This window comes from Lytechinus pictus, chromosome 18 (genome assembly GCF_037042905.1).
Source record: "Lytechinus pictus isolate F3 Inbred chromosome 18, Lp3.0, whole genome shotgun sequence".
Taxonomy (NCBI): Eukaryota; Metazoa; Echinodermata; class Echinoidea; order Temnopleuroida; family Toxopneustidae; genus Lytechinus; species Lytechinus pictus.
Window position 1 is genome coordinate 5,858,835 of NC_087262.1, and position 26,964 is coordinate 5,885,798.

Below are 26,964 nucleotides of genomic sequence, written 5' to 3' on the forward strand. Positions count from 1 at the left end.
TATTATTATTATTATGATTATTAGTATTGTTATTATTATTATAATTAGTATTATTATAATCATCATCATTATTATTGTTATTATTATTATTATTATCATTATTATTATTTATAGACTGAAAAGAGGTAGACCAACCACATCTTTTATGAGAATTTTGATAGCTCCTTTCAAACGTGATGTGACTGCATTTGATATATATAATTCTTATCTAATTAATTAGAATCATAATGATAAAATTATCATAAATGAATAATGAAAATTTACATTTCCTTTGACTCACAGTATGGTGACACCGTTGAGAGGCATCTGATAGATGGGGACATTGTTCTCTTCAATCGTCAACCATCTCTCCATAAACTCAGCATCATGGCACACAGGGTAAAAATCTTTGTCTTTTATTGTTTATCTACATTTGCCTCTCTTTACCCAGGTGTAGTAAATGGGCATCGGGTAGAAAGGAATTTCCTGGAATGCTTGGGTACCTGATCAGGATAGCTGTGCTAAAGATACAATCAGAAACCTTTCAATTAAGGCTATTAATTCACAGCAGCTCAGTTTGCAACTGATGTATTTTGTTTTCCAAAAGTTCTATAAAATTTTGTACTGTTGCATCAATTATTCAATAATTCATTCTTACTAGTATGTCATGACTAGATTATAATGAAATATAACATTATTATTATTATTACTAATATGATTGTTGACAAAGACAAGGGTGGAGCTGTATCGTACCTTTCGTTTCAATGCCTGTGTCTGTACCCGTACAATGCTATTATTATGATCCATGTTGCAGGCGAGGGTGAAGCCGTTCCGTACCTTTCGTTTCAATGCCTGTGTGTGCACCCCCTACAATGCAGATTTTGACGGTGATGAGATGAATCTGCATTTACCTCAGACGGAAGAAGCAAAAGCAGAAGCACTTACACTCATGGGGGTCAGTATTCCTGATTTTTTTTTCTTATGGAAAACTTAAATCTGATGTTGCATTTAATTTGTTACAAAATCTCACTGTCAAATACATTGACATGAAACAGTACATCACATATGAACAAAAAACATGTAGTAATTGGTGCTAAGATAATAGCAAAACGCTAATCGAGGTTAGCCCCAATATATTTACTAGACTTATTGTTGGCTTTAATTGGCTGACCACAGAAATTCTCAATAAATCTGGTATTTAATAGAATGACAGGTCTGTATATTTGAACAAAATATGAAACAGGTACTTTACAGAAATGTAAGGGGAGCATTAACTTCATCTACATTTTTTTCTGACAAGCAATCAGATCTGACAACTTTCCGTGAAAACTATTTTCATCATATCATCATCTTCATCATCGTCGTCGTCATCATCACCATCATCATAATAATAATCATCATAATCGTCATCACCTCTTTTCATCATCATCATCGTCATCATCATCATCACCATCATCACCACCATCATCACCATCTTTATCATCATCATTCTCAGATTTAATGGTACAAATAAATCTTGAAGATTGTATTTGGAAAAAAAAATTAAGATAATCTTTGAACTTTCTTTCTCAATTTTTGGTAGGTGAAATCCAATCTTGTTACACCAAGGAACGGGGAACCACTGATTGCTGCGATTCAAGACTTCATTACAGGTAAATACACTGAAACCTGTCTCTAGTTCCCAACCTGTGCCTTGTGGCCAACAGGGATGAATATTTTAAAATTGCAGTGTATGTTACAAATTCAAGCCATTATCGAACCCATTATGCTCTCACGTTACCTGTATTTTTAATTTGTGATGCAATATTAATATATGTACTTATTTTAATTCTAGCTGACTAAGCCGTATCTGACATGGATAAACATTTACACAATTGTAGTGTATTTTATTTTCTTATTCTAGCCATTCTGAACAAATTTTGTTCAAATATTACCTGTGTTTGTAATATACAATCTAACACTGATAAAGAGAGTAACTGTCATAATAGTTAAACTGTTTATCAAAATTAGATTAAGTAATATTTATCAAGATAAACTTGATTTCCAAATGAACATAAAACATTCAATAAAAAACAATCACAAATCAATATTAATAGGTTAAGAAACAAAAATGCAATTGAAGTCAAAAGAAATGGAAAATGGTGTATGCGAAAAGACAAAGTGTTGATAGTAAAAAATACACCAAAGAGATGAAAATTTTGAAGAATGGAAGTATAGTTACAGGAAAAAACTTAAGTTAAATATACAAAGCATCACCTCTGCCTCTATTGAATTATTCATTTAACCAAGTATACATGTGAGCACAGGTCCCTGTACCACGAAGATTAATGATTGATCATAAGGCCGACTTTCACACTTGATGACATTGACCATTGTATGCAATCAAGCATGCAAATCAAGAATAAGAACAATGGCCAAGTTTTGTGTAACTGCACCCCTGTCTTGTCATTGATCAGGTGCCTATCTGCTGACCTCCAAGGAAGTGTTCTTTGATCGATCCAGAGCCTGTCAGCTAATCTCGGCGATGCTGTCCAGCCGAGAAACCAACATGAGGATCACGCTTCCTCCTCCTGCTATTCAGAAGGTACGGGAAATATTCATGTATTTCTAATGGCTGTTGACCCAAAGATTTCATAAGGTCAGGTTTAATTTGTTTTGCCCCTCAAATTGGCAACACTTTTTTTTATTTTAGTAATAATAATAATAAGAGGCATTTATATTGGGCCATTTATCTAGAAATAATCTATTCCGAGGCGCATTATTATTACTTTTACCCCAGCTTTAGCTCAAGCAGCCTTTCAGTGCCTGGTGCATTCAAGGAATTAATCCTGCTGGGTACCCATTCACCTCACCTGGGTTGAGTGCAGCACAATGTGGGTATTTTTCTTGTTGAAGGAAAACACGCCATGGCTGGGATTCAAACCCATGTCCCTCTGATTGAGAGATGAGAGTTTTAACCACTAGACCACAGCGCCCCCATTCAATTATTTTTCAATTTTTTCATACTCTAATTGATGACAGCAAAATCTCACTGAAACATTGCTAATATTTCATATTTTCATATTTTGATTATGATAGCAAAATCTGAATTAAAAATTGCCAATATTTTATTTTTAAGCAGTGCTTTTATATTTTTTCATGGTATTGTCAATTAAGGGTTTGAAATGATTAGCTTGAGTTGAATGGCGCAACATACTGTAGTGGAAATGGCTACAATTTTTAAAATTGATTGCATTACATGTGTTGTTAAAGATGATAAATTTAAGTTTTAGGAAAGATAGATATAGTGATGTAAGCTATGAAATTCTTCACTGTTAAGAATTGCTCTTCAAATGGTTTTACATTGAAAATATTACAAATAATGGCTTAAACAGTTGGGCTGACAATTGGAGTGAAGTCCCATACATGCTGATATGTGTACAGTGAGTGTGTACTCCATTATTCACATTTACAATCAGAATTAATGTTGTCTTTTAGCAATATGCATGTAGGTACATGTATTTTAATGTTTAGTGATGTTGGGTATTTGTGTTACACTTTGATTTTACATTATAAAAGTATAGTATAGGCATTTGCAATGTCTGAAATCAAATTTATATAAAATTACTTTTCTGGGCAGTAACGAGCTGAAACTAAATATAAAACCCAAATAGAATTAAATCTCTGCCCTTCCATTTCAGCCTGTTAGATTGTGGACTGGCAAGCAGGTGTTTAGTCTTATTCTCAGACCCAACTCAAACAGTGATGTAAAGGCTAACCTCCGAAGCAAGGGAAAGAACTATTCCTCTGGAGAGGATCTGTGTGTCAACGATTCCTGTAAGTCTCTCCTTTATTTTCGAAATGTTTGGACCCAATTTATTCAAAAAAGATTTCCATGAACTATGTCATGGATTTGTTTGCACAACTTTGGAAAAGTTGATGCAAGTGCATTTATTAAAGGTAAAAGACAATTCTTTCATGAGAAAATCTTTTAAACAAGGTTAATTGTCAAAATACTATCATACATCTAAATCTGGTACATTAATGTGTACTTATCTTTGTAAAATCATGAAATCTTAGCTCAAAATCAATAATTCTGATGACCACTAATACAGAAAAGCATATGTGGGACAGTGTATTAATATTGGTTTTCGAAAAAATATCCAGCATTTGATGGGATTCAGTACTTATTTTGCTCATTTCTCAGCAATTACGCAGTTTGTTCCAGAGCTATTTGGCACATATTTTTAATTTATACATACAAACACTTTGGTGGTAATTTAATTGGATTCTAGTCGAACTCATTTCGATATCGTTACCACAACTGGTATTTATCTTTAACACAAGTCACAAGTGGGGTGGGTAGTCTCCCCATGTCTAAAACTGAAATTGTTTCAGATTCAAGAAAATTGATGCTCACCTCTGTATTCCATTTATGAAGAAGGCTAAAAATAAAAAGAAGAATGAAGAATAAATTGTCAATTTCTGTTTTTTTACAGTTTCTTAACCAGGTGTTTCTACCACTAGAATGAAACTGTTTAACTTTTAAAAGAAAAGCTCTGGAAAATTTTACATTTGATCAACCGTGAAACTTTGCTGAATATTCTCCCTTCCAGACATAGTTGTCCATAACAGCCAGTTGATGTGCGGAGCCATGGATAAGAGCACACTGGGGTCTGGATCCAAGAATAATATTTTCTACATCTTGCTAAGGGACTACGGTGAAGAATACGCAGCCGATGCCATGAGTCGAATGGCTAAACTCTGTCCTGCCTACCTCAGTAAGTCTTTCTTGGGGATCGATGAGGATGATGGTGATGAGGATGATGGTGACGATGGTGATGGTGATGATGATGATGGTGATGATGATGATGGTGATGATGATGATGATGGTGATGATGATGATGATGGTGATGATGGTGATGATGATGATGATTATGATGATGATGATGATGGTGATGATGATGATGGTGATAATGATGATGATGATGGTGATGATGGTGATGATGATGATGATTATGATGATGATGATGATGATGGTGATGATGATGATGGTGATAATGAGCTGATGACAGAGATGATGATAATGATGATGGTGATGGTGATGATGGTGATGATGATAGTGATGGTGATAATGATGATGTTGATGATGATGATGATGATAATGATGATAATGCTGATGATGATAATGGTGAAGATGATGACAATGATGAAGATGATAATGGTAAGATGATAATGATGGTGATGATGGTGATGACAATGATGATGGTGAGGATGGTGGAGGTGGTGGTGATGATGATTATGATATTTTTTTGAATTGTGATGGTGGTGGCGATGATTATGCTGTTGGTGGTATCCGTAATGATATTGATGGTGATAACGATGATGAGGATGGTGAAGAAGAAGAAGATGATGATGATGATGGTGTATATGATGAGAATGATGAAGATAATAATGGTGAAGATGATGATGATAGTGATGGTGATAATGATGATGATGATAATGCTGATGACAGAGATTACGACGATGATGATGATGATAATGCTGATGACAGAGATTATGGTGAATTTGATGATGATAATGATGATGATGAATGACGATGATGTTGACGATAATGGTAATAATGATGTTGATTAAGGATAATGATGATAATGATGACTGAGGATATTTATGATCATCTCAGTAATGGTAATAGTTTTTGAAAGTGTGTAAAACCATTCTTCCTTATGGAAGGTCATTCATAAACACTTGCTCTTTCTGTTAAAGCACCCTCTTGAAATAAATATTTTAAACCCAGTTAAAGTGATTGGTTGACATTGGTTTGACTTTTAAAAAATCTGAGCTAGAAGGTCACACTTGTCACCTGTGTCTGTGATATGTTACAAAAATGAAGCCCAGAAAAAAATTGCGTTCGAAAATAATTATTTAATGTTTCAAAAATTGAAATATAAAGTGACCGAAAACACCATCTTAATTTCATCCCATACACTAATGTGTACTATTTAAGTGTCTATAAGACGCCTATTTACAAAATCGGGGTTTGCCTTGTAGTTTTAGCTTTTCATTCTCAATAATGGTTGTTTTCAGGGTTTATTAGTTCTAATACATGCACTTGTACACATGTTTCATCTTGGTTTGAGAATTTTTTTAATCGGCTGCTCACAAAGTTAAACAATACCTTTAAATAAAAGTCCTATGTATGTAGATGAGCTTTAGATCAACATTCTAGTTGTATTTCTTTAAATCAACTATTTGTTGTTGTGTTGCTAGGTAACCGGGGTTTCTCCATTGGTATTGGTGACGTCACTCCCGGCACAGGTCTACTCCAGGCTCAGAAGCAGCTTCTGCATGCAGGGTGAGAATACAAACCACTAAAACATAAATACTGAATGTAATTGTGGTAGCAATCTCAAAATGAGTTCAAACAGAATCCCATGAAATGACCAAACAATCGTTGGTACGTTTCGAATAAAAATCATGTGTCCAGTGACTGGTATAAAATATGTAAATGCTGAGAAATTAGGAAAATAGGCATGATATTCCAGCAAGATGTCAGAAAATTTATACAGAAAAGTATACTTGCCTAGAATTATGATTTAAAATGCTGGTTTTCCTTATGCAGTATCCGGATTAAATAAAGCAAGACTTTAACCCTTAACATGCCATGTGGACACATTTTCATACAATTGCACACAGTTATTAATCAATACAATTGTAATACTTTATTTTCTCTTCACTTTCGTCAGTGCAAGTTTTGTTAAACTACAATACTCCTGTGGATTGATTTCAGGTCATTCACAACAAGAAAGTTTTTTTGTATTATCTTAAGGATTAAAAGAGGAAATTTGCCATTTTTACGTGCAAATAAATGTGGCATCTTAGTAGTTAACCTGCATTTATCCACTCTCTGGGTCATTCCATCTGGATTCACCCAGTGGTTGCACCCGACCCTCTCAGTTTTTGTTGTAAATTGGTACACATAAAATTCCCCTTGGCGCAGGCACAAAACAATAAAAATTAGTCCAGTCGACACATTACGGCGCAATGGCCATTGAAAGTTGAAGGTCACGCCCATTTTTGTCAAAACAAGGAGAAAAGGGCAGGCCGTAGCGCGAGAACCGATGGACCGATTGGACTAATTTTTTTTGTTTTGTGCTTGGGCCATGGGAAGTTTTATGTGTACCAAATTACAACAATTTCTGAGAGGGTTGGGTGCAAAATTGCACATTCATTGTGTGAATAGGAATGGAATGACCCCTCTATAAATTTCATGAAAATCATCTTTTTAATTGTACTTGTACATGTAGGTACTCTAAGTGTGATGAATACATCAAGCAGCTGGAAGTTGGCAAGCTCCAAACTCAAGCAGGATGTACGGCTGAGGAGACATTGGAGGTAAGAAATGGTTGAAATGATCATCGAGCATGGCATTGAATTTGAAAAGAACCCCGCATGAGACCTTTCACAAGTATCTATTTTTTGTTTTGATTCATAGTCAATGATCCTTCATTTGAAGGTCAAGTCCACCCCAGAAAAATGTTGATTTTAATAAATAGAGAAAAATCAAACAAGCATTATGCTGAAAATTTCATCAAAATCGGATGTAAAATAAGATAGTTATGACGTTTTAAAGTTTCGCTTATTTTTTACAAAACAGTGATATGCACAACTCAGTGACATGCAAATGAGACAGTTGATGATGTCACTCACTATTTCCTCTTTTTTTTAATTGTTTGAATTATATAATATTTAATTTTTTACAGATTTGACAAAAAGGACCAACTTGATCGAACCATATAGTATTAAACAATGCTAATTGCACATGTTCAGGGAGGAATTAATCGTTGTTTCACACAACAACAGGGAGAAAATTGGAATATTTCACATTTCACATAATAAAATACAAAATAAATAGTAAGTGATGTCAACAGTCTCCTCATTTGCATCCTGACAAGGATGTGAATATAACTGTTTTGTGAAATTAAGCGAAACTTTAAAATGTCATAACTTTCTTATTTTACATCCGATTTTGATGAAATTTTTCAGTGTTATGCTTGTTGGACTCTTCTCTTTTTATTTGAATCATCTTTTTGTTGGGGTGGACTTGTCCTTTGAAGAATTGTTCTTAATCACAGACCACGCTGGTAAGGCTTGTCTGAGAGAGCTTCACAAGAGTCCTTTCATCATGATCATCAATCCAAAGATTTAAGTCTGATTTTGTCCTTGTGAATGGGGGTGGCCAGATTCACCTCACACTTGCACTCGCAGCAACCATCCTTACCCCCCTCCCTCCAGCACCTCTGTTTGATTCCGTGCATCCTCCACCCAACCCTCCTGCTCTCCTCCTCCAATTGCTTCCATTGTCTTCCCTCCATGGTCACCAACAGTTTATCAAGCACTGATCATGAAGGTCTTGAATAAAATTAAGAAGTTGTTAACTCCACTGTCTGACCAAAAGTTTCAATATCCACTTCCAACATAATCATCATTATCATCGATCCAAAGTTTGAAAACCAGTTTTGTCCTCGTGAACTGGGGTGACCGGCTTCACCTCACACTCGCAGCAACCACCCTTACCCCCTCCCTCCAGCACCACTTTGCTTGATTCCGTACATCCTCCATCCTCAACCTTACCCTCCAACTCTCCTCCTCCACTTGCTTCTTCCACGTCTTCTCTGGCCGTCCCCTCCTCATCGAAACACCCACCTCGAACTCAAAAGCCCTTCTTAAAACATGCCCATCATCCCTCCTCAGCCTTCGCCAACCAGTCCACTGCTTCACATTATTTGCGTTTCTTATTTCATTTATAGTCGATGATCCTTAAAGAGTTGTCAGTAATCCGAGACCACGCTGGTAAGGCTTGTCTGAGAGAATTACACAAGAGCAACAGCCCTCTCACTATGGCTGTTTGTGGGTCCAAAGGTGAGTGATGTAAGGGTGCATTTGTAATTCCTAGGCTAGAATCACAAAACCAAGAGTCACAAATCAAAACACAAACATAAAAATTTGTCATTTCAGAAGAATGCTCACTCTCGCTGATTTTCCCCCTTTAATAATAATAACGTCATATTTTACCCAGGGAAACCACTTCAGTTCTGAAAATGGTTCTACCAGCGGGCCCTGCTTAACATGATAATTATATTACTACCCCGGCTTTATTAAGACCACCCGCCACATATCACTGATCAGTGTGAGCTTGACCCAGGAAAAGAGTGTCAACCTTTGTATGTATGCAGTGCATTTCCAAAATGAAAGGATGCCTCTTGTAGCATCTTGACTAACAGTTCAGCGTTTCATGTTTGTAAATTGTTTTACAGCTGTTGAAAATCATGAAATGCAACTCTCTGCTAACATCACCTAAAACCTCTTTGACAACGTTATTTCTGTAGAAAAGAGTGTTGATGAAATGTACCCTTGAATGTTCTTTCTTCGTGTAGGATCATTCATCAACATCTCACAGATGATAGCATGTGTCGGACAGCAGGCCATTAGTGGCAAGAGAATCCCCAACGGCTTTGAAGACCGGGCGCTTTTCCACTTTAACAGACATTGTAAGTTTAGTGGTAACCCATTTTCTTTCGTTTATAGATTTTTTTAATTGTAAACTTTCCCTCCATTTATCAATTTTCAGATCACATTTTATAGAAATTATGGTATATTTTTACTTCACATGGAAATGAATTCAAACTTTGAAAATAAATAACCTGAATCTACCAAATTCTAACTCAGACTTGCTCTCTCATAGGGCAATGCAATCAAGCCTAAGTCCCAAAATAAAGTGCAAAAACTTGTTTATATGTAAATTCTTAGTTGATTTGTGCTCGTTTGCATCTCGTCTTTCAAGCAACTCTCCATTATGTTTGAATTTGGGACTTATGATTGATTTGCAATTGAGTGTAATTTTCCTGTTAGATAATATAATCTTTTGATCCTGGAGCCCTTCCTTATTTCATGAAATGAAGATTAATTTACACCTTGAGAAGGAATGATATGTATATTTAACAAAACTTAGGATAGGCCCGGGACCTGTTTTACAAATACTTATTATAACAAATGCACAAAATTCTACAAGGTTGCTATCAGCCAAATAAATTCAAGAATTTCAGTAGCTTACGATCGTAAAGATTACGATTGTATTGTACGTATCTTGACAATCGTAATAATCATTTTTCTCTTTAATGATGGTAGCACAGGCTTTGAAAAGCAACAATGCTTCTTGTAATGTGTCTGCCGATTAATTTCCAGTCATCAATATCAAGCATGAATTTCCTATATTTTTCCTAAAGATTAAAAAGAAATTCTCTGATTTTTAATACAAAATATAATGTGGCATGTTAAGAGTTGACTTTTATTTGAAGTATGTTATTACAAGTTTTGTGAAATGGGCCCCTGGTTATTATTATTATTATTATTATTATTATTTTTATTCGGCATAATCAAATACATAAACAACATATACAAACAATAGGAATAGGAGAGTCACATGGATGCGGGGAAAGGAAAAAGATTAACTTAATAACTATAACCCGAAGGTCTTCCTTTCCAATCCATGTGACTTTACAAAGATAACATACATGTAATACAAAATAGTAAAATACAACTATATAGTTGTTGAAGATGACAACAAATTAAATTAGAATCAAATAAAGAATCAAAAAGAAGAAGTGTCAACCTGGGTAGAAGTAGAGCTCACAAGAAAAAAATGTATTATTTCGAATAATAATTAAATGTGAGCACGTGCCCAGATTGACACAATCTGAATGAAGAGGGCGCTGTTTAACTTAATTTAGTTGGAGGCATCATTGTGTTGTATTGATTCAGTGTTTGTATTGTTTTGTGTACAGCTCGTATCCCGGCGGCCAAGGGGTTCGTGAAGAATAGTTTCTACTCGGGATTGACCCCATCAGAGTTCTTTTTCCATACCATGGCAGGGAGAGAAGGTATAGGCCTGTGATGATAATGGTGAAAATGTTGGTGATCGATGGTGATGGTGGTGGTGATGGTTGTGGTGATGTTGGTGGTAGTGATGATGATATGGATAATGATGATGATGATGAAGAAGATGATGTTGATGATGATGATAATGGTGGTGGTGGTGACGATGGTAGTGATGGTACATGTAGTGATGATGTTTGTGATGATGGTTGTGGTGATGATGATGATGATGATGACAGTGGTTATGATTATGATGATGATGATAATGATGATGATGTTGATGATGATGATGACGATGATGATGACGGTGATTATGATTATGATGATGATAATGTTGATGATGATGTTGATAATGATGGTGGTGATGATGGCAGTGATTGTAGTGGTGATGATCGGGGTGATGGTTGTGATGATGATGATGATGATGATGACGGTGATTATGATTATGATGATGATAATGATGATGTTGATTGTGATGATGATAGTGATGGTGATGATGATGGTGATGATGATTGCATGTATGATGATGCTGAGGGTTCGTGAAGAACAGTTTCTACTCGGGATTGACCCCATCGGAGTTCTTCTTCCATACCATGGCAGGGAGAGAAGGTATAGGCATCCATCTTCTATCAATCATGACAGATAGTGAAAATGATTGATGATGGTAATGGTGATTGTAATTGTGACAACAACTGTTATTACTGATGATGATGATGATGACAACGATGATGAGGGTGATTGTGATGAGGATAGTGATGATGACGATGATGAGGGTGATTTGTTGATGATGATGATGGTGATGGTGGGGGTGATGATGATTATGATGATGATACTGATGATGATGATGATTATAAAGAAGATGATGACTAATGTTGATGATGTTGATGACGATGATGATGATGACGATCAGAGTTCTTTTTCCATACCATGGCAGGGAGAGAAGGTATAGGCATCCATCTTCTATCAATCATGACAGATAGTGAAAATGGTTGATGATGGAAATGGTGATTGTAATTGTAACCACAACTGTTATTACTGATGATGAGGATAGTGATGATGATGAGTGTGATTTGATGATGATGATGATGGTGGTGGTGGTAATGATGATGGTGATGATGATGATGATGATGGTGATTGTCAGGATCAAACCTGGGTTTTTGTTTACCTAAAGATTTGGTCACCAATCACCCCCCAAATCACATAAACAACCTCACATACCCCAAGCATCCTTTTTTAAAGTGAAGAGAGCTATGATGTAGTCAAAGTACACATATGTAATTGCACTGCACAATAATTATTCCGGTTTAAAGTTGTTTATTACAACTATAACATTTCGCTCCAAATGCGATTCATTTCCATGGAAATTTCAACAATGAATATAACATAGGTTCACATATAAATGATATTGACTTTCAAAAGATAACAAAATAAATTAAGTTTGATTCTATCAATTTAGAATTTCAAATTTGGAATAAAATAAAATATATCAGTATTGGATGGGAGAAATAAAAATTTGTCCGGACAATATTAAAGGTTTATTAAACTAAAGGACTTCCCTGATTAATCATGGATGCAGTCCATATGATGTCGATAACAAAAATGACACGTTGACCGAAGTAGCGGTTATCCGATGACCTTGAAAACCGATGACGTAGAATGACGTATGTCGAAGGTTATCAGAGATCCACGAAGTCTGTCGAAGAATGGCGTCACCGAAGTCTAGGCGCTTTCGACCTGTCGCATGACGTCGAGAAGAAACTAAGCTGAACTCAGGGTTGAATACTCAGATGACATCTTAGTTCAGGGCTGACGAAATCTGAAGGCTTCTAAGGATGTAGCCCCAGAATAAAATGGCTGTCCATGGGTAACAGCTCCCTGACCAAAGGACCCACCATTGTGGGTAGGAAAACTCCAAAATAAATTAAAAACTGAGGGTCATTTCTTCCTTGCTCCTCAGAACACAACCTCTCTCAAAGAGTAACAAAATGAAAGTGATCCTACTCTCTGTGCACAGCAATTAGGTGCACTGTACAATCAATGGACCTTGGGCGGGTCTTGGAATGTGTTTATTCCACCTGTTACTAGAACCTGGAACCTACAACAAAAGAACCTGCAAGAGCTGAATACATTATAGCCCTTCCTATTTAAAGTAATTAAATACATAGGTTTTTTTTATACAACTCAATCAATAATACTGCCATCACAAGGCCAAAATGAGTAATTTATCAATACCTTTTAAATCTAGATTATTTTCTTCATTTTAATGCAACTTTCAAAATTACACCATTAATCAATTTTTCCTATTAACATTTTCTCTGTTAAATAAACAAATTTTAGAATTTGGCTTGAGTGCAAAAATAGAAAAGAATTGCTTGTGACAGTGATGATGATGACGAAGAAGAAGATGACTGATGTTGATGGTATTGATGTTGATGATGATGATGATGAAGATGAAGATGAAGACTGATGATGATTGATTGTAATGATGATGGCAGCTGTGATGGTGGTCATGATAATACTATCTTTCTATCACTTCAGAGAGAAAAATATATTCCCCCGTCCAATGCTGTTTGTCTTCTTATAGGTTTGGTTGATACTGCTGTAAAGACTGCCGAGACAGGTTACATGCAGAGGAGACTTGTTAAGGTAAGGGGATGGCATAATGACGGGTGAATTCGGACCAGGGTTCGTAACACAAAGGTTAGCGATTGATTATACATGTAGTCAATGGAATCAATCATAGAAAAATGTTCTACGATCATTGCTAAGCTTTGTGTTACGGGCCCCTGGTCTTTTCCAACTTCCTCTTATTCTTACAGTTGTGTTCAAAAGTTAGTGAACCCCACTCACCGCAAGATGCACTTTCATGCCGAGTGTTGAATGTAGACAACAACTGTAATATGTTTCGCGAGCCCAGAGAAACAAACTTTATTGAAAGTAATATTCTATCACCTGACTTCACAATCAATTATCTCAAACATGGCTGAACTTTATCTCTTTACATTTTGTTCATTTTCTGGTGGGGTCCACTAAGTTTTGAGCACCATTGTATATGATCTTCTCCCATGTGGATCCAGGCGATGTTTCTCAAGGCTGTTATGCAAAACTGTACACACAAGTGATGACCTTTTCCTCCCTGTTTTGAAATAATGGGAGTGCATATCTTCAAGGGTTTACAATAATAAAAGTTTTGACAAATATGGTATCGTATATTCAGGTGCTCGTTGACAATTAAAATCTTCATCGGCATGGATACATGGCGTCATGGTATTTAAGTGCTGTCTTACAAGGACCTGTGTTCACAATATGATTTTAAAAAACCCACATAAACATTATGGGAGATATTCAATATGCACTCATTTGCCTTGATTGTATGAACGTGCCCTATCTTTCTCAACCAACAGTCATTGGAGCACCTATGTTCACTTTAAAGATAAAAACACATAAACCTTTATAAGAGATAATATTTCATATGAACTCTTTGTTTGAACACACCTTATCTTTCCCATTCAACCCGCAGTCATTGGAGGACCTGTGTTCACACTACGACCAGACAGTACGTAATTCGATGGGAGACATCATACAGTTCAAGTACGGAGATGACGGTTTGGACCCGGCAGCCATGGAAGGGAAGGACAAGCAGGTCGACTTACCCAGAGTCTTGCAACATGTTCAGGTGTGCTAAGAAAACGTGTGAGATAAAAGAACGTGAACATGTGCGTGTTTCACAGTACGTGTGCCACCACTGTCATGGGAGGCCTCGTCTTTCTCTTGGGTCGAGAACTATTTACTAGATGGCACACGCCGCAAGGGAGAAGTGACATGTTAGAGAGATATTTAACTGAAAGATGAATCCCATGCACAGGGAAGCATAGGGATTAATCATTAGACCTTCCTGAAAGTATATATAGTCTCTGTGAGTTCTTATGGAATCGTGTGATGCTCTTAAACGAACATGACATGGGCTGTTCACCAAGTGAAGTAAGAGTGAGAAAAATTAGGGCTGGACATCCAAAAAGTTGATTATTTTATAGAATTGCTCGTTTTATAATGTTGAAGTTGAAACTTTATTGCAAAAAAATATATATACAAAGACAATAATAATAATAATATAAGCAATTTGTTAGGCGCCATATCCATCTCGTAAGAGATGCTCAAGGCGCACACGTGATGGGGGGAGGGGCAAACAAAATTACAAGTAACAGAAAATCATTGATAAAATGAGTTAAAGAGTTTTTAGCTTAATCTTAAATATTTTGACACTCTTGCTATCTCGGATCTCTCGTGGTAGGGAATTCCATAGTGAGGGCCCTGCATGGATGAATGCCCTTCCCCCCACTTTGTTATTGATGTACAAACAAGAAAATAATATCTTTGGTAATAGGGGACCACAAAATAGCAAGAGCTGCTAATCGGGTGTGGCACCCTTTACACATTACTGTAACTCATCAAAATAAATGGATACAAATGTATTATCTAAGGACTACATTCTGACATCATTTATCCTATTTTGTTTTCTTAGAACAAGTACCCATGCAAGAAGGAGTATTCCATGGGAAGCATTGACATCCGGAGAACGGCCAGTCAGATCATAGAGAGTAAAGAGTTTGCCGAGTGTAGTCAGGAATTCAGGACCGCGCTAAGGTGAGGAGATGACTGTTTCGGGGACTTGTTGACTCATGGCTAAGAAGAAGAACAACTTTGATGATGATGATGATGATGGTGATGATGATGATGATGGTGATGATGATGATGGTGATGGTGATGATGATGATGATGGTGATGATGGTGATGAGGATGATGATGATTTTGATGGTGATGATTTTGATGATGATGATGATGATGATTGTGATGGTGGTGGTGATGATGATGATGATGATAATGATGGTGATGGTGATGATGATGATGGTGATGATAGTGATGATGATGATGATGGTGGTGATTATGATTATGTTGATGAAGATTCATGGTTTTTCAGTCCGCAATTATTTCTTCCATTAAATTTATACACAGGGTGTCCACAAGATTCAATATTTCATTTTCAGTTTCAATAAAAATGAACACAATCAATTGATAGCACAGTCAAGCCTGCTTGAGGAACACCTGTTCTCAATGTGATGTATTTTCAGTCTAGCAAAGTGTATATGCTTTTGAGTTTTGTCTTATTCCCTCTGTAGGGACTTCGTAGATGAATGCTGTACTGCTCTTCAGAAGAGTCGACGTGCCTACAAGATTGATGAAGCCCAGACGGAACCTGATGGTAAGTACTGCTCTATGATTTATCTCCGGGAAGCGCCGTGGTGTAGCGGTTCTGACTCTCGCCTTGTAATCAGAGGGTCGTGTGTTCGAATCCCACCATGGCCTAGCGTCCTTTGGCAAGGCGTCAATCCACAATTTACCACTCTCCACCCAGGTGTTAAATGGGTACCCGGTAGGATGCGAAAGCCTATGTAGTATGCCTAGCAATTGAGTCTTGGAACTCTTGTTAGAATGTAGGGACAGTGATTTTCCGCGATCGCGGAAAACGGACGGAATTCACGGAAAGGGCCTTTTGAAACGGAAAATGGCATTTCATACGGAAAATCACGGAAAACGCATTTTCCCTCAAAAAACACAGAATAGCAACAGAAATTACTCCAAAATCACAACAAAATGAGAATATTAAATGGCCCAAAAAACCCAGAAAACGTGATCTCACTTCGCTACTATCATGACAATTCACACATCGTGACTGCACTCGACATCAGCACACTCGATTGTACCCCGCACCGTACCCGTACCCGGCCGGCCGGGAAGGGCTTCACATGCACACATGTATCGTTCAACTACATGTACACAGTTGTGTGTTGCTGCCCTCTACGTTTGAAGATGTAACAGCACGATATCGTGGTCTTAAAATCCAAGATGGCGGATTGGGAAAAGACGTTGACTGATGATACCGACGTCCAAAAACCCCCAAAATTATCGATGAAATATCATTTCACCGTGAAATAATGCTAATAATATGAAAGGTGAGGATGTATGCATGCAAAATGGGTGTGTTAAAATATTTTATTCACCCGCATAGATCCGATTAGAACGGATTTTATTGTGTTGTTGGTACAGTAGCAGATACAAATTTTGACCAGTGCGAGTGTGCATGTAAATGTGTAAACGGAATTGTCACTTTTCCGTGTGTACAAAGTCTATGGGGAAACGGAATTTCCGTTTTCTGACATGCTGAAACGGAATTTGAGATTTTCTGAAACGGAAAAGGCAATTTTTTGAAACGGAAAATCACTGTCCCTAAGAATGCTCCCCAGGGAGTGGAGAAGGTGCATACATTGCATGCGGGCATGCAAGGATCCGATGACCGGGTAATAATATATCTGTAAAGCGCTTAGAGACGTCGTTCCGATGTGTTAAGCGCTATATAAATGCGGAATATTATTATTATTTCAAGTTCAGTGTTGATGGCAGTCGTTCACGTTTATAATTTCGTGGAGCTCAGTAAATCGCTCTCCTTATTTTTTCGAGGACCTCAATTGGGCTCCTCAGAATCGCTCTCCTGAGACTCCGGAGGAGCTCAATTAAATACAACAAGCTAAATTGTAGATTTTTATTCAAATCGTAAATGCAGTACTGTTGTCTGTGCACCTATTAATTAATCTGTGAAACACAAATAAATGAACACCATTGACAATTCAAAATGTTTTTCAATCTTGTATTTGTTTTATTTCAGTGTGATTTTTCTTTGTCTTCATCATGACCCACAGTCAATTGCAACTTTAAGGCTCTGAAATTTAATAGGGCCCTTCATTGGTACCCATAGTAGTGCTTCTACATTTGAATCTACGAATGAATTAACGTGGACAAGTTTTCAGACATTTCCGAGTTTGTGGAATGGCATGCTGCAGTGATATGCACCAAAACAGAAACCTCATATGCAAGTCAAGCATTGTAGGCCTAAAACAGTCTGCTTACAAATTAGTTTTGAGCGAGTCCAGCTGTCTTTCATTTAAAGGTTAGATAACAGAGATCACGTTACTCTCAGTTCTTCACGTTCGATGGTAACAAAGAATTTCAATTCAGGACATTCATTTTGGCAATTGGCATCCATGGCACATGAACCTCAATCATGAAAAGTTTTAATATTCAGTAAAAACACGTTTTGGGCATTTGCAAAAATCAATAATTTATTCGAGGCTGATTAACAGTTCAGATGAATCAGATCACATTGTGAATGTGAGTCAATACAATATTTTAGTACTTAGTCAACAGAAGCAATTGCATCTTGTTCTCCGGGATCATTAGCTTTGAGTTTCCTTCTTTTCTCCATATACACTGCCAATGCTGCAGACTGTATATCCTTCTTCTGGGCCTTTGACCACAAGGAATCATTGGCCTTGGTCACTAGTAGGTCTTCCATTGTGTCGTGATGGAGGGAAAGTCGGCGATCAGATAGCATAGCTGTGAGAATGGAAAATCCTCACACAACGGTGCTATTGCTCACACCTATTGCCATGATCAGTTTCACAAGGCAACAGAGATTGGGATACTCTTTCTTCCTATACTCTAGAACTTTTTCCCACATCTTCATTGCTGACAACCCTTGGTAGAAGGCTTTGTGGACGATTTGGAAATTCTTCCACTCTTCCTTCACTTTCCTAGCATCATATTGGCCACAAGCAGGCAATGTCTGAGCAAAGTGATCTTGTATGTGTTGTATTGCCGCAAGCTCATTCCCCACTTCTTGCCAATTGGCTGGATCCATCCAAAACATCTTCTGGAAGAGGTCACCGTCATCATCTGTGAAAGCTTGGCATCGATCTGTAAGGCAATCAATGAGCTTGGGAACGACAGTTTGGGTGCTGCTCCTGCATCTTGACCATCAGCCACGTTTCCTGCATCCCTAAGTCTAGGTTGAGCTGGAGCACCAAAACTCATCGTGGTCATCTTGTACTCCCTATTTGCCAAGTTACGTCTCAAGTGACCTGGTTTTGGAAGGTTGCAGCTGATCTCAGTTGTAGATCTTTTTGCTCTGATGTTTTTCTTGCCTGAGATCCGTCTGAGAGGATTGAGAAAGCTGGGCTGGAACAGAGTATGTCTGAGATCTTTGGTCTGATCACATTGGCTATTATGTGAACAAACTCTTTGGCCTTATTGCTGCTATCACATCCTGTAAATTGCAATAGGGAAAAACAATATAAGGTTAAAGTGAAAAAAAATTGAATTATTATTGCATTTCATTTATATGACAGATCTTCATTCTATATTAAAGAAAAAAATAACCCTGCATTTAAACAAAGACGTTTTGGGATACCATTGTCATTAAAATTGAGTTAAATATGAGTGACGTGAGTTAGTAGGCCGTACCTTAAAATCATTCTACTGTACCTTCAATCAATCGCACTCCATTCAGCTTCTGCACATTTACCAGCGCCGTCAAAAAATTTCGACAGTGGCATGCCATCTACCGCCATGGCATAAGCTGTCACGATGAGCTTCGAGTAAGCTTCCGAGGCCTGGTCTTTTATAGCATCCGCTATGCATGGTTGGGTGCCACTGCCGCTTCCCGTGCGTGGTCGTTTGGGTGCTGATTCACCATCGAGGAGACTAACATAGTCCAGGCCAATAGCATGACCCAAGAAAAGATAATAAATAAAGATAATTATTGCCAACAAATTCACTAGTTTAATTAGTATTTTCAGAAGTTAAGTGTTTTGTTATAAATAAAGATTTTTTTTTGTTTTTTATAGGGTCACGACCCAGCTTGCCCCCCCCCCCTTGAGGAATAAAAAGTAACGTGGAAATGTCGTGCATATGCACAAGTCCATTTTTTTTTCTCGTCAAATTAAAAAAAAACAAATGTGCCCCCCCCCCCTTGGAACCCTTGGATCCGCCCCTGTGATAAAGTTTAATACGTCATGACTCATGCCTAGTAGAAGATCTCCATCTTTCTTTTTTTTTTTTTAGCAAAGACATTGACAGTTTAATTAATTTGCTTAATGATTCGGTGTGCCGTGCGTGCGTCGAGCTGATGCCCTTGTTAGGTAAGATGTAACGCTCGTAAATATTCTGGAAAATCTCCTTAATTTTTTTAAAGGTCAAGTCCACCCCAGAAAAATGATGATTTGAATAAAAAGAGAAAAATCTAACAAGCACAACACTGAAAACTTCATCAAAATCGGATGTAAAATAAGAAAGTTCTGACATTTTAAAGTTTCGCATATTTTTCTCAAAACAGTTATATGCACAATTCAGTGATATGCAAATGCGAGAGTCTATGATGTCCATCACTCACTATTTCTTTTGTTTTTTATTGTTTGAATTATACAATATTTCAATTTATACAGAATTGACAATAATGTAAAACTTGACTGAACTACATAATGTTAAACAATGTCAATTCCACAAGTTCAGGGAGGAATAAAGCTCGATTTCAAATGACATGGGTGAGAAAATCAGAATATTTCATATTTCAGATAATAAAATACAAAAGAAATAGTGAGTGCGTGATGTCATCAGTCCCCTCATTTGCATACTGGCCAGGATGTGCACATAACTGTTGTGTGAAATTAAGCGAAACTTTAAAATGTCATAACTTTCTTATTTTACATCCGATTTTGATAAAATTTTCAGTGTTATGATTGTTGGATTTTTCTCTTTTTATTCAAATCAACTTTTTGTCGGGGTGGACTTGTCCTTTAAGGAGCGCGGTAGGAGCGCCAGCGCGATCGTGCTCCTCAATGGTGTTGGTGTTGTGTTATTAGCCTCGGCACCATATTTGAAATGAGGCTGGTGCTTCAACCGGTGAGTGTTTTGTGAAAGGACTTCAATGGTGGTGGTGATTTTTTACCTGATTGCTAAGAAAGCATGAACGCTTGTAAGCAAGCAACCAAAGGACCGATGGCCTAAGGTCCTCTCCGAAGGACCTGATAATGAGGACGAATGGCTTCCCAATGTCACTGAATGATTTCAGGTTTGGTGTTGACATGTGGTGTTGGTGTTACATCAGCCACAGCACCAAACTTGAAAATGGGCTAGTGCAGTGACTGATGTCACTGGGGGATTTCATGTGGGGTGTTGACATCTGGTGTTGGTGTTAGTGTTACTACACCAGCCCCAGCACCCAACTTGAAATGAGGCTTGTGCTATGTTTCCTTGTTGGTTGATGTCAAGTTTGGTGTCGACAACTGGTGTTGGTGTTGGTGTAACACTGGCTGATGTCTCTCTATGTTGAGCTAGCTATGATGTCTTTATTATCATTTTGGTAAACCAACATTAATGAATTAATGATAGTACCGGTAGTTACATTTAGATAGCGCTTTTCTGTATCTGCTTTACATTCAGGGTTTGAGCTAGATAGATAAGGGCAGCCTGATTCACACTCTATACTAACGTTAACACAGACATAAAATCTGAAATCACCTGGTGTAATTTCATCATGAAGTGCATTATCTGGTTACGGTGTACTGTATGGGGAGAATTCTGATTAAGAAAGTTCTTTGAAGTTTTTCTGGAGATAAAATGAAAAAGACATTTAATTTTTTAAACGGTTGGACTTGTAAATTTAATGGGTAAAAATTGGGGTCATATTACATTGCAGGCTATCGAGCACGTAGCAACCAATTGAAATCAAACAGGATGTTACAAATGATTTATTATCAAACCAACACAAACAACGAACTGCTCTCTTTCCTCTGTAGTCTTGTATCAGCTTCATCGAATCACGTCAACGCAGCTTCGTCGCTTCTTGACCATGTGCAGGTCCAAGCATCAGAGGGCCTGTATTGAACCTGGGACGACGGTCGGTGCCCTGGGAGCTCAGAGCATCGGGGAACCGGGAACTCAGATGACCCTCAAGACTTTCCATTTTGCTGGAGTCGCTTCCATGAATATCCTTGATAAAACGTGAGGAGATAAAAATGGTGTTGGTGCTGGTGACATGAGGGCTTTTGATGGTGGTGGTGGTAGTAGTGGCAAGATGACATGATTTATGTATTTATTTATGTGTTTTTGGGGGGAGGGGGCAACATTTTAAATAAATGGGTATATGGATAATATACAGGACAATTTCATGGACATGACCTTGATAGATCTATCTGGTATGGTGGCTCAGTGGTAGAGCACCCGCCTCATGAACCTCATCATCATCGGGGGTTAGATCCCTGGCTGAGTCATACCAAAGACTTTAGAAAAGGGGAGCTTCTGCCTTCTTGCTAGTCCATCAGCATTTAGATTGGAGAAGGGTAATAATAACATATTGTGTTATGCAGGGCCCACTGGTAGAGCAGTTTCCAAACTGAAGTGGCTACGCAGGTAAATAAAATATTATTATTATTATTATTCCTTTTTTCTTTCTGTAATTTTAGATCTCCCCCCTTTTTTTTTACTAAATGAAGAACCATGGGGGGGGGGAACAGACCTGCCAACCAGTACGTTTTAGCCATATTTAGTACGTTTTTGCAACCAAAATACGGCAGTACGTTTTTTCTTTGAAAAAAACGATTTTTGTAAAAAAAAAAAAAAAAAATTACTAAATCGTAATTTATTGAGAAAAATAATCTCTATATGTCTCTATTTCATAAAACGTCACAAATATGCTTATTAGATCAATGTTATATCAGGTAACTTGTTTTTTTTTCAATCATTTTGTTAAAACCAGGGTGAAGATATGCACATGTTTTAATATTTTTTTTTTCCATCTGCAAGAGCAGTGCGCATTTTAGCTTGCATGCAGCTTGAGCACCGCGATGAGCGAGTGCGCCAAGTATTTTATTATGAAATACACTTTTTTTTTGAAAATACAGTTTTTTTTATCACAGAATACAGTTTTTCATTCCCAGAGGTTGGCAGGTCTGGGGGAGTCAACTGTCGAAGAGTTTGCCTATCATTTGCTGCGGTATTTAAAGAATGGCCTTGCTTGCTCATCAGCTGGAGGCAGTGAGCAAGCAAGCCCAGTGTAGAGAGCCACATATAACAGAACATGTGACTAGTCATGTTATGATGATGTCATTACATGATGATGTCACCACATCAAACATAACAATAAACATGCACAACCTAAGACTCAACAACATACCATAACCTTTATGCTGGCCTTGTTTCTAATCTATTTATGTCGGCCTTTTTTTTGACTGGCATGAATAGGTGATAGTATGCTAGTGGGCTGCGTTTTCAGGTCATGGACCTATTTCATTATACTTGTTCATAAGGGTTATCAAGTGTCACTGATTATCAGGAGTCACAGGTTACATGATCAAGGTCAAGGGTCAGTTAAGATTTCATGTTTTTTTCCGCTCTTTTATAAAATTATTCATCGTAGTTGTTTTCAAAGTCAGCACTGCTCCTATATTGAATTGTGTAGTGCAGGCGAGACTGCCAGAGCCGTTCCTCTTGTGATGATGATGATGATGGTCGTAATGACAATTATGTTGGTGGTAATGACAGAGCTGCCAAGTTGTATTTTGCATTTTCAGTATTCTTATCCCCCAAAATCAGTATTTTGACAAAAAAATCAGAATTTTTACTGTGTGAGATAAATATTTTGTATTTTTCCCCAAAAAAGTGTATTTCATAATAAAATGCTTGGCGCACTCGCCCATCACGGAGCTCAAGCTGCATTCAAGCTTAAATGTGCACTGCTCTTGCAGATGAAAAAAAAAAACATTGACACTTGTGTATATCTCACCCTGGTTTTTACAAAATGATTGATAAAAAAAACAAGTTACCTGAAATTACATTGATCTAATAACCATATTTGTGTACGTTTTATGAAATTAAAAAAAAAAAAAAATACAAAAAATTTATTTTTTAAAGAAGAAACGTACTGCCGTATCTTGGTTGCAAAAACGTACTAAATACGGAAAAATCGTACTACTTGGCAGCTCTGTAATGATGATGGTGATAATGATGGCAATATGCAGTGCGTATGAAAAAAAGGTTTCACTTTGAAAAAACCGTGTAAAATGAAATATCTGCAATATCCTGACAATTTTTTCCACATTTGTATATCGGTACCAGTCTCATTAAGCTAATGACAATGGGTGATTTCAAGTCCGGTTTTGGCCTTGGTGTTGGTGTTGAAATTTTGTTTGCTTCCCCTAGCTCCAAAACTAATTCAGATTTTGGAAAACTTATCCAGATCACATGATTGACATCTCAACAACTAGTGAGTGACTTTTCGGGACCATCTTCATGTTATTTTTGGTGTTATAATCGTGTAAAAATTGACCTAACACCAACACCAAAAGGTCAACACTGAACTTGAAATCACCCAGTATGAGTGTTGCTTGAGTGAACAGTACTTACTTTAAACAGTTGATAAGGAAGGGTTAACAGTAGAAATAAATGATAAAGAGCTCATGCACTTTGTTTGGGTGAGGAGATTATAGATTCAAAGGTATGTGATTTTTATTTGTTTCCCTCTGTTTTCCTTCAAGCCCCAGACAATTTAAATATAAGAAATATCATGCTTGTAATCGTAGAGTTAGTTGATCTTTGACCTTGACCTTTGAACTGCACATATCACCTTGGGTGTGCCTCGGATCAAGGAGATCATCAACGCCAGCAAGAACATCAGCACCCCCATCATCACCGCCCAGCTCGACGTCGTGGACGACGCCGACTTCGCCCGCCTGGTCAAAGGTCGCATCGAGAAGACGTTGCTGGGCGAGGTCAGCGAGTACATCGAGGAGGTCTTCCTCCCCGATAACTGCTTCGTGCTCATCAAGTTGGACCTAGACAGGATCAGGCTGCTCAAGGTTAGTTGGAGATGTCATGATCTTGTTGATGTGGTCTCCTAGTGCACATTAAGAGTGTGTTGCAATATACTTGTAATAGATTGCTCATCAGTTTTATGGTTCGTTAATTAATCACAAGTGTTGTATTGAATTTTGCAAAAGATTTTGCTGCAAAATGACATTAACAAACCTGAAACTAGACAAAAAAACTAATAAAGAAAAAGGAAAGAAAAATGGTATTTGTTGATTAATGAATATAGATCTCTTTAACTATAAAAAACAATACTTGATCATTCATATTGAATGTTTTTATTTCTTTGTGAAAACCATTGTAATTATTGTTTTCTCCTGTTCTTTTGGATAGCTTGAAGTGTCCGCAGAAAGCATCTGTATGTCAATCTGTGCTTCAAAACTCAAGGTTAAACCCGGTGTAAGTATGCATGATTTACTGGTGTGGGTTATTCCAGTTTTGAACCTTGAATGCTTCTCATTTTCTCACATATTTTGCATTAATTTAATTTTATTTTACCACCTGGTTGGTGCCTAATTCTTCACTATTTATCTTGCTTCTCCTCCCTCCTTGCTTGAATTTGTCAAAGATATTTTCAGGCACTATCAATTAAGTTAAGATCCACTACAGACTGGATGGTGAGATTTGCGGTTACACCATGTAAGTTTGTCCTGAAAAGGACTGTTGGTTTATCTTTCTGCTAATAGCTCTTAAAGGAACTGTTATTCTCGATGTTTCGAGCACCATATGCTTTGCTTTTCGTCAGGAGTAAAAGGACTAACTTACAGGGTGTAACCGCAAATCTCACCATCCAGTCTTACCACCGTGCAAACCTTCAAAGCTCCTACCACAGACTGTTGTATTGGTATTAAGTGTTAATGTTATAGCATTAGATGCTTTTAAATTCTTGAAATTCTGTCTTAACCTGCATGTACAGTGGTGCTCAAAAGTTAGTGACCCCCCCAGAAAATGAACAGATTTAAAGTTCTCAAGTTCTGCCATGTTTTAGATATTTAATTGTGAAGTCTGGTGATAAAATATTATGTTCAATAAAGTTTGTTTCTCTTGGCTCACCGAACATTGTATTATCGTTGTCTACATTTAACACTCGGCATGAAGGAGTGCATTTTGTGGTGGGGTTCACTAACTTTTGAGCACAACTTTATATAGACCCCACTATCAGCAGATTAGTGATTGTTCATGTTTCCACTTGAAACACTACCATGCCAACAGAATAATAAATGTTTGCTTACAGTATTTATGATTTCTTATTTCGCTGCTCCCTGTTCTTCATCACAGCAACTGCAAGCTGTAGCCGAAGACCTGATAACCGTGGAACCAGCAGAGAGTAGTAAGAGCTCCATGTACTACAATCTTCAGTTCCTGAAGCAGAGCCTGACTGATATAGTCATACAGGTAGGATTGTATTAATCAGGGTGGGATATTTCACGCTACTTGAAATTCCCATTTGTGTGTGGTATGAAATGCATCAGAGACACTGGCCCGAATTCACAGAGGTGGTTTTTAAAACCATCGGTTGAACCCATGGTTTATGCAGATTTTCTGTATAAATTACGCTTATTTAGCGCATATACTAAAAATGTCCATTGCTGATGCACGCTTTTGTCACAGTGCGCCAAATTGATGCCTGTTGCCGTGGTTATGTACGCTGCTTTATTCCTGAGTCCACTGTTTGAAGAGTGGACTCATTAATTCAAAACAGTGGACTTATGAATAAAATAGCGTGGATAACCACGGCAACAGGTGCCATTTGGCACACTGTGACAAAGGCGCCCTTCTGCATTGGACATTTTTGTCTCGCCCACCAGAGGTGAAGGCGAGACTTCGGGATCCAAATGTCGTCCGTCCGTCCGTCACAAACCTTATGACACATAACTCCACAACCGTAAGTCACTTTTCAACCAAACTTGGATGGTAGATGGACTTGGGGGACCTGCATGTCAGGCTGCAGTCGGAGGTCACATGGTAAGGTCAAAGGTCGTTTTCAGGTCAACGTTAAAGTTTACATGCAAGACTCTCTTATGACACCTAACTCCGCAACCGTAAGTCACTTTTCAACCAAACTTCGATGGTAGATGTACTTAGGCGACCTGCATGTTAGGCTGCAGTCGAAGGTCACATGGTAAGGTCAGAGGTCATTTTCAGGTCAACGTTAAAGTTTACATGCAAGACTCTCTTATGACACCTAACTCCGCAACCGTAAGTCACTTTTCAACCAAACTTCGATGGTAGATGTACTTAGGCGACCTGCATGTTAGGCTGCAGTCGAAGGTCACATGGTAACGTCAAAGGTCATTTTCAGGTCAACAATAAAGT

The 26,964-nt window shown here is 37.6% G+C and overlaps 1 protein-coding gene across 2 annotated transcripts in view; it reads left to right on the top strand.

Annotated features, from left to right (window-relative positions):
* Window positions 1–26,964, top strand: part of LOC129281813 (DNA-directed RNA polymerase III subunit RPC1-like) — a 52,626-nt gene that overhangs the window by 15,380 nt on the left and 10,282 nt on the right. For both annotated transcript variants that reach the window (XR_010296549.1, XM_064113598.1), the window contains exons 13-31: window positions 283–378; window positions 794–934; window positions 1,562–1,631; window positions 2,436–2,563; window positions 3,660–3,795; window positions 4,575–4,739; window positions 6,229–6,313; window positions 7,266–7,353; window positions 8,769–8,880; window positions 9,396–9,509; window positions 10,803–10,898; window positions 13,478–13,539; window positions 14,414–14,569; window positions 15,416–15,537; window positions 16,071–16,153; window positions 21,582–21,770; window positions 24,400–24,638; window positions 24,982–25,047; window positions 25,927–26,043. Coding sequence is in view for 1 of the 2 variants with exons in the window: in XM_064113598.1 (XP_063969668.1) it covers window positions 283–378; window positions 794–934; window positions 1,562–1,631; window positions 2,436–2,563; window positions 3,660–3,795; window positions 4,575–4,739; window positions 6,229–6,313; window positions 7,266–7,353; window positions 8,769–8,880; window positions 9,396–9,509; window positions 10,803–10,898; window positions 13,478–13,539; window positions 14,414–14,569; window positions 15,416–15,537; window positions 16,071–16,153; window positions 21,582–21,770; window positions 24,400–24,638; window positions 24,982–25,047; window positions 25,927–26,043 (2,265 nt within the window). In the remaining variant the exon portion in view is untranslated. The remainder of the gene's footprint in view (window positions 1–282; window positions 379–793; window positions 935–1,561; window positions 1,632–2,435; window positions 2,564–3,659; window positions 3,796–4,574; window positions 4,740–6,228; window positions 6,314–7,265; window positions 7,354–8,768; window positions 8,881–9,395; window positions 9,510–10,802; window positions 10,899–13,477; window positions 13,540–14,413; window positions 14,570–15,415; window positions 15,538–16,070; window positions 16,154–21,581; window positions 21,771–24,399; window positions 24,639–24,981; window positions 25,048–25,926; window positions 26,044–26,964) is intronic.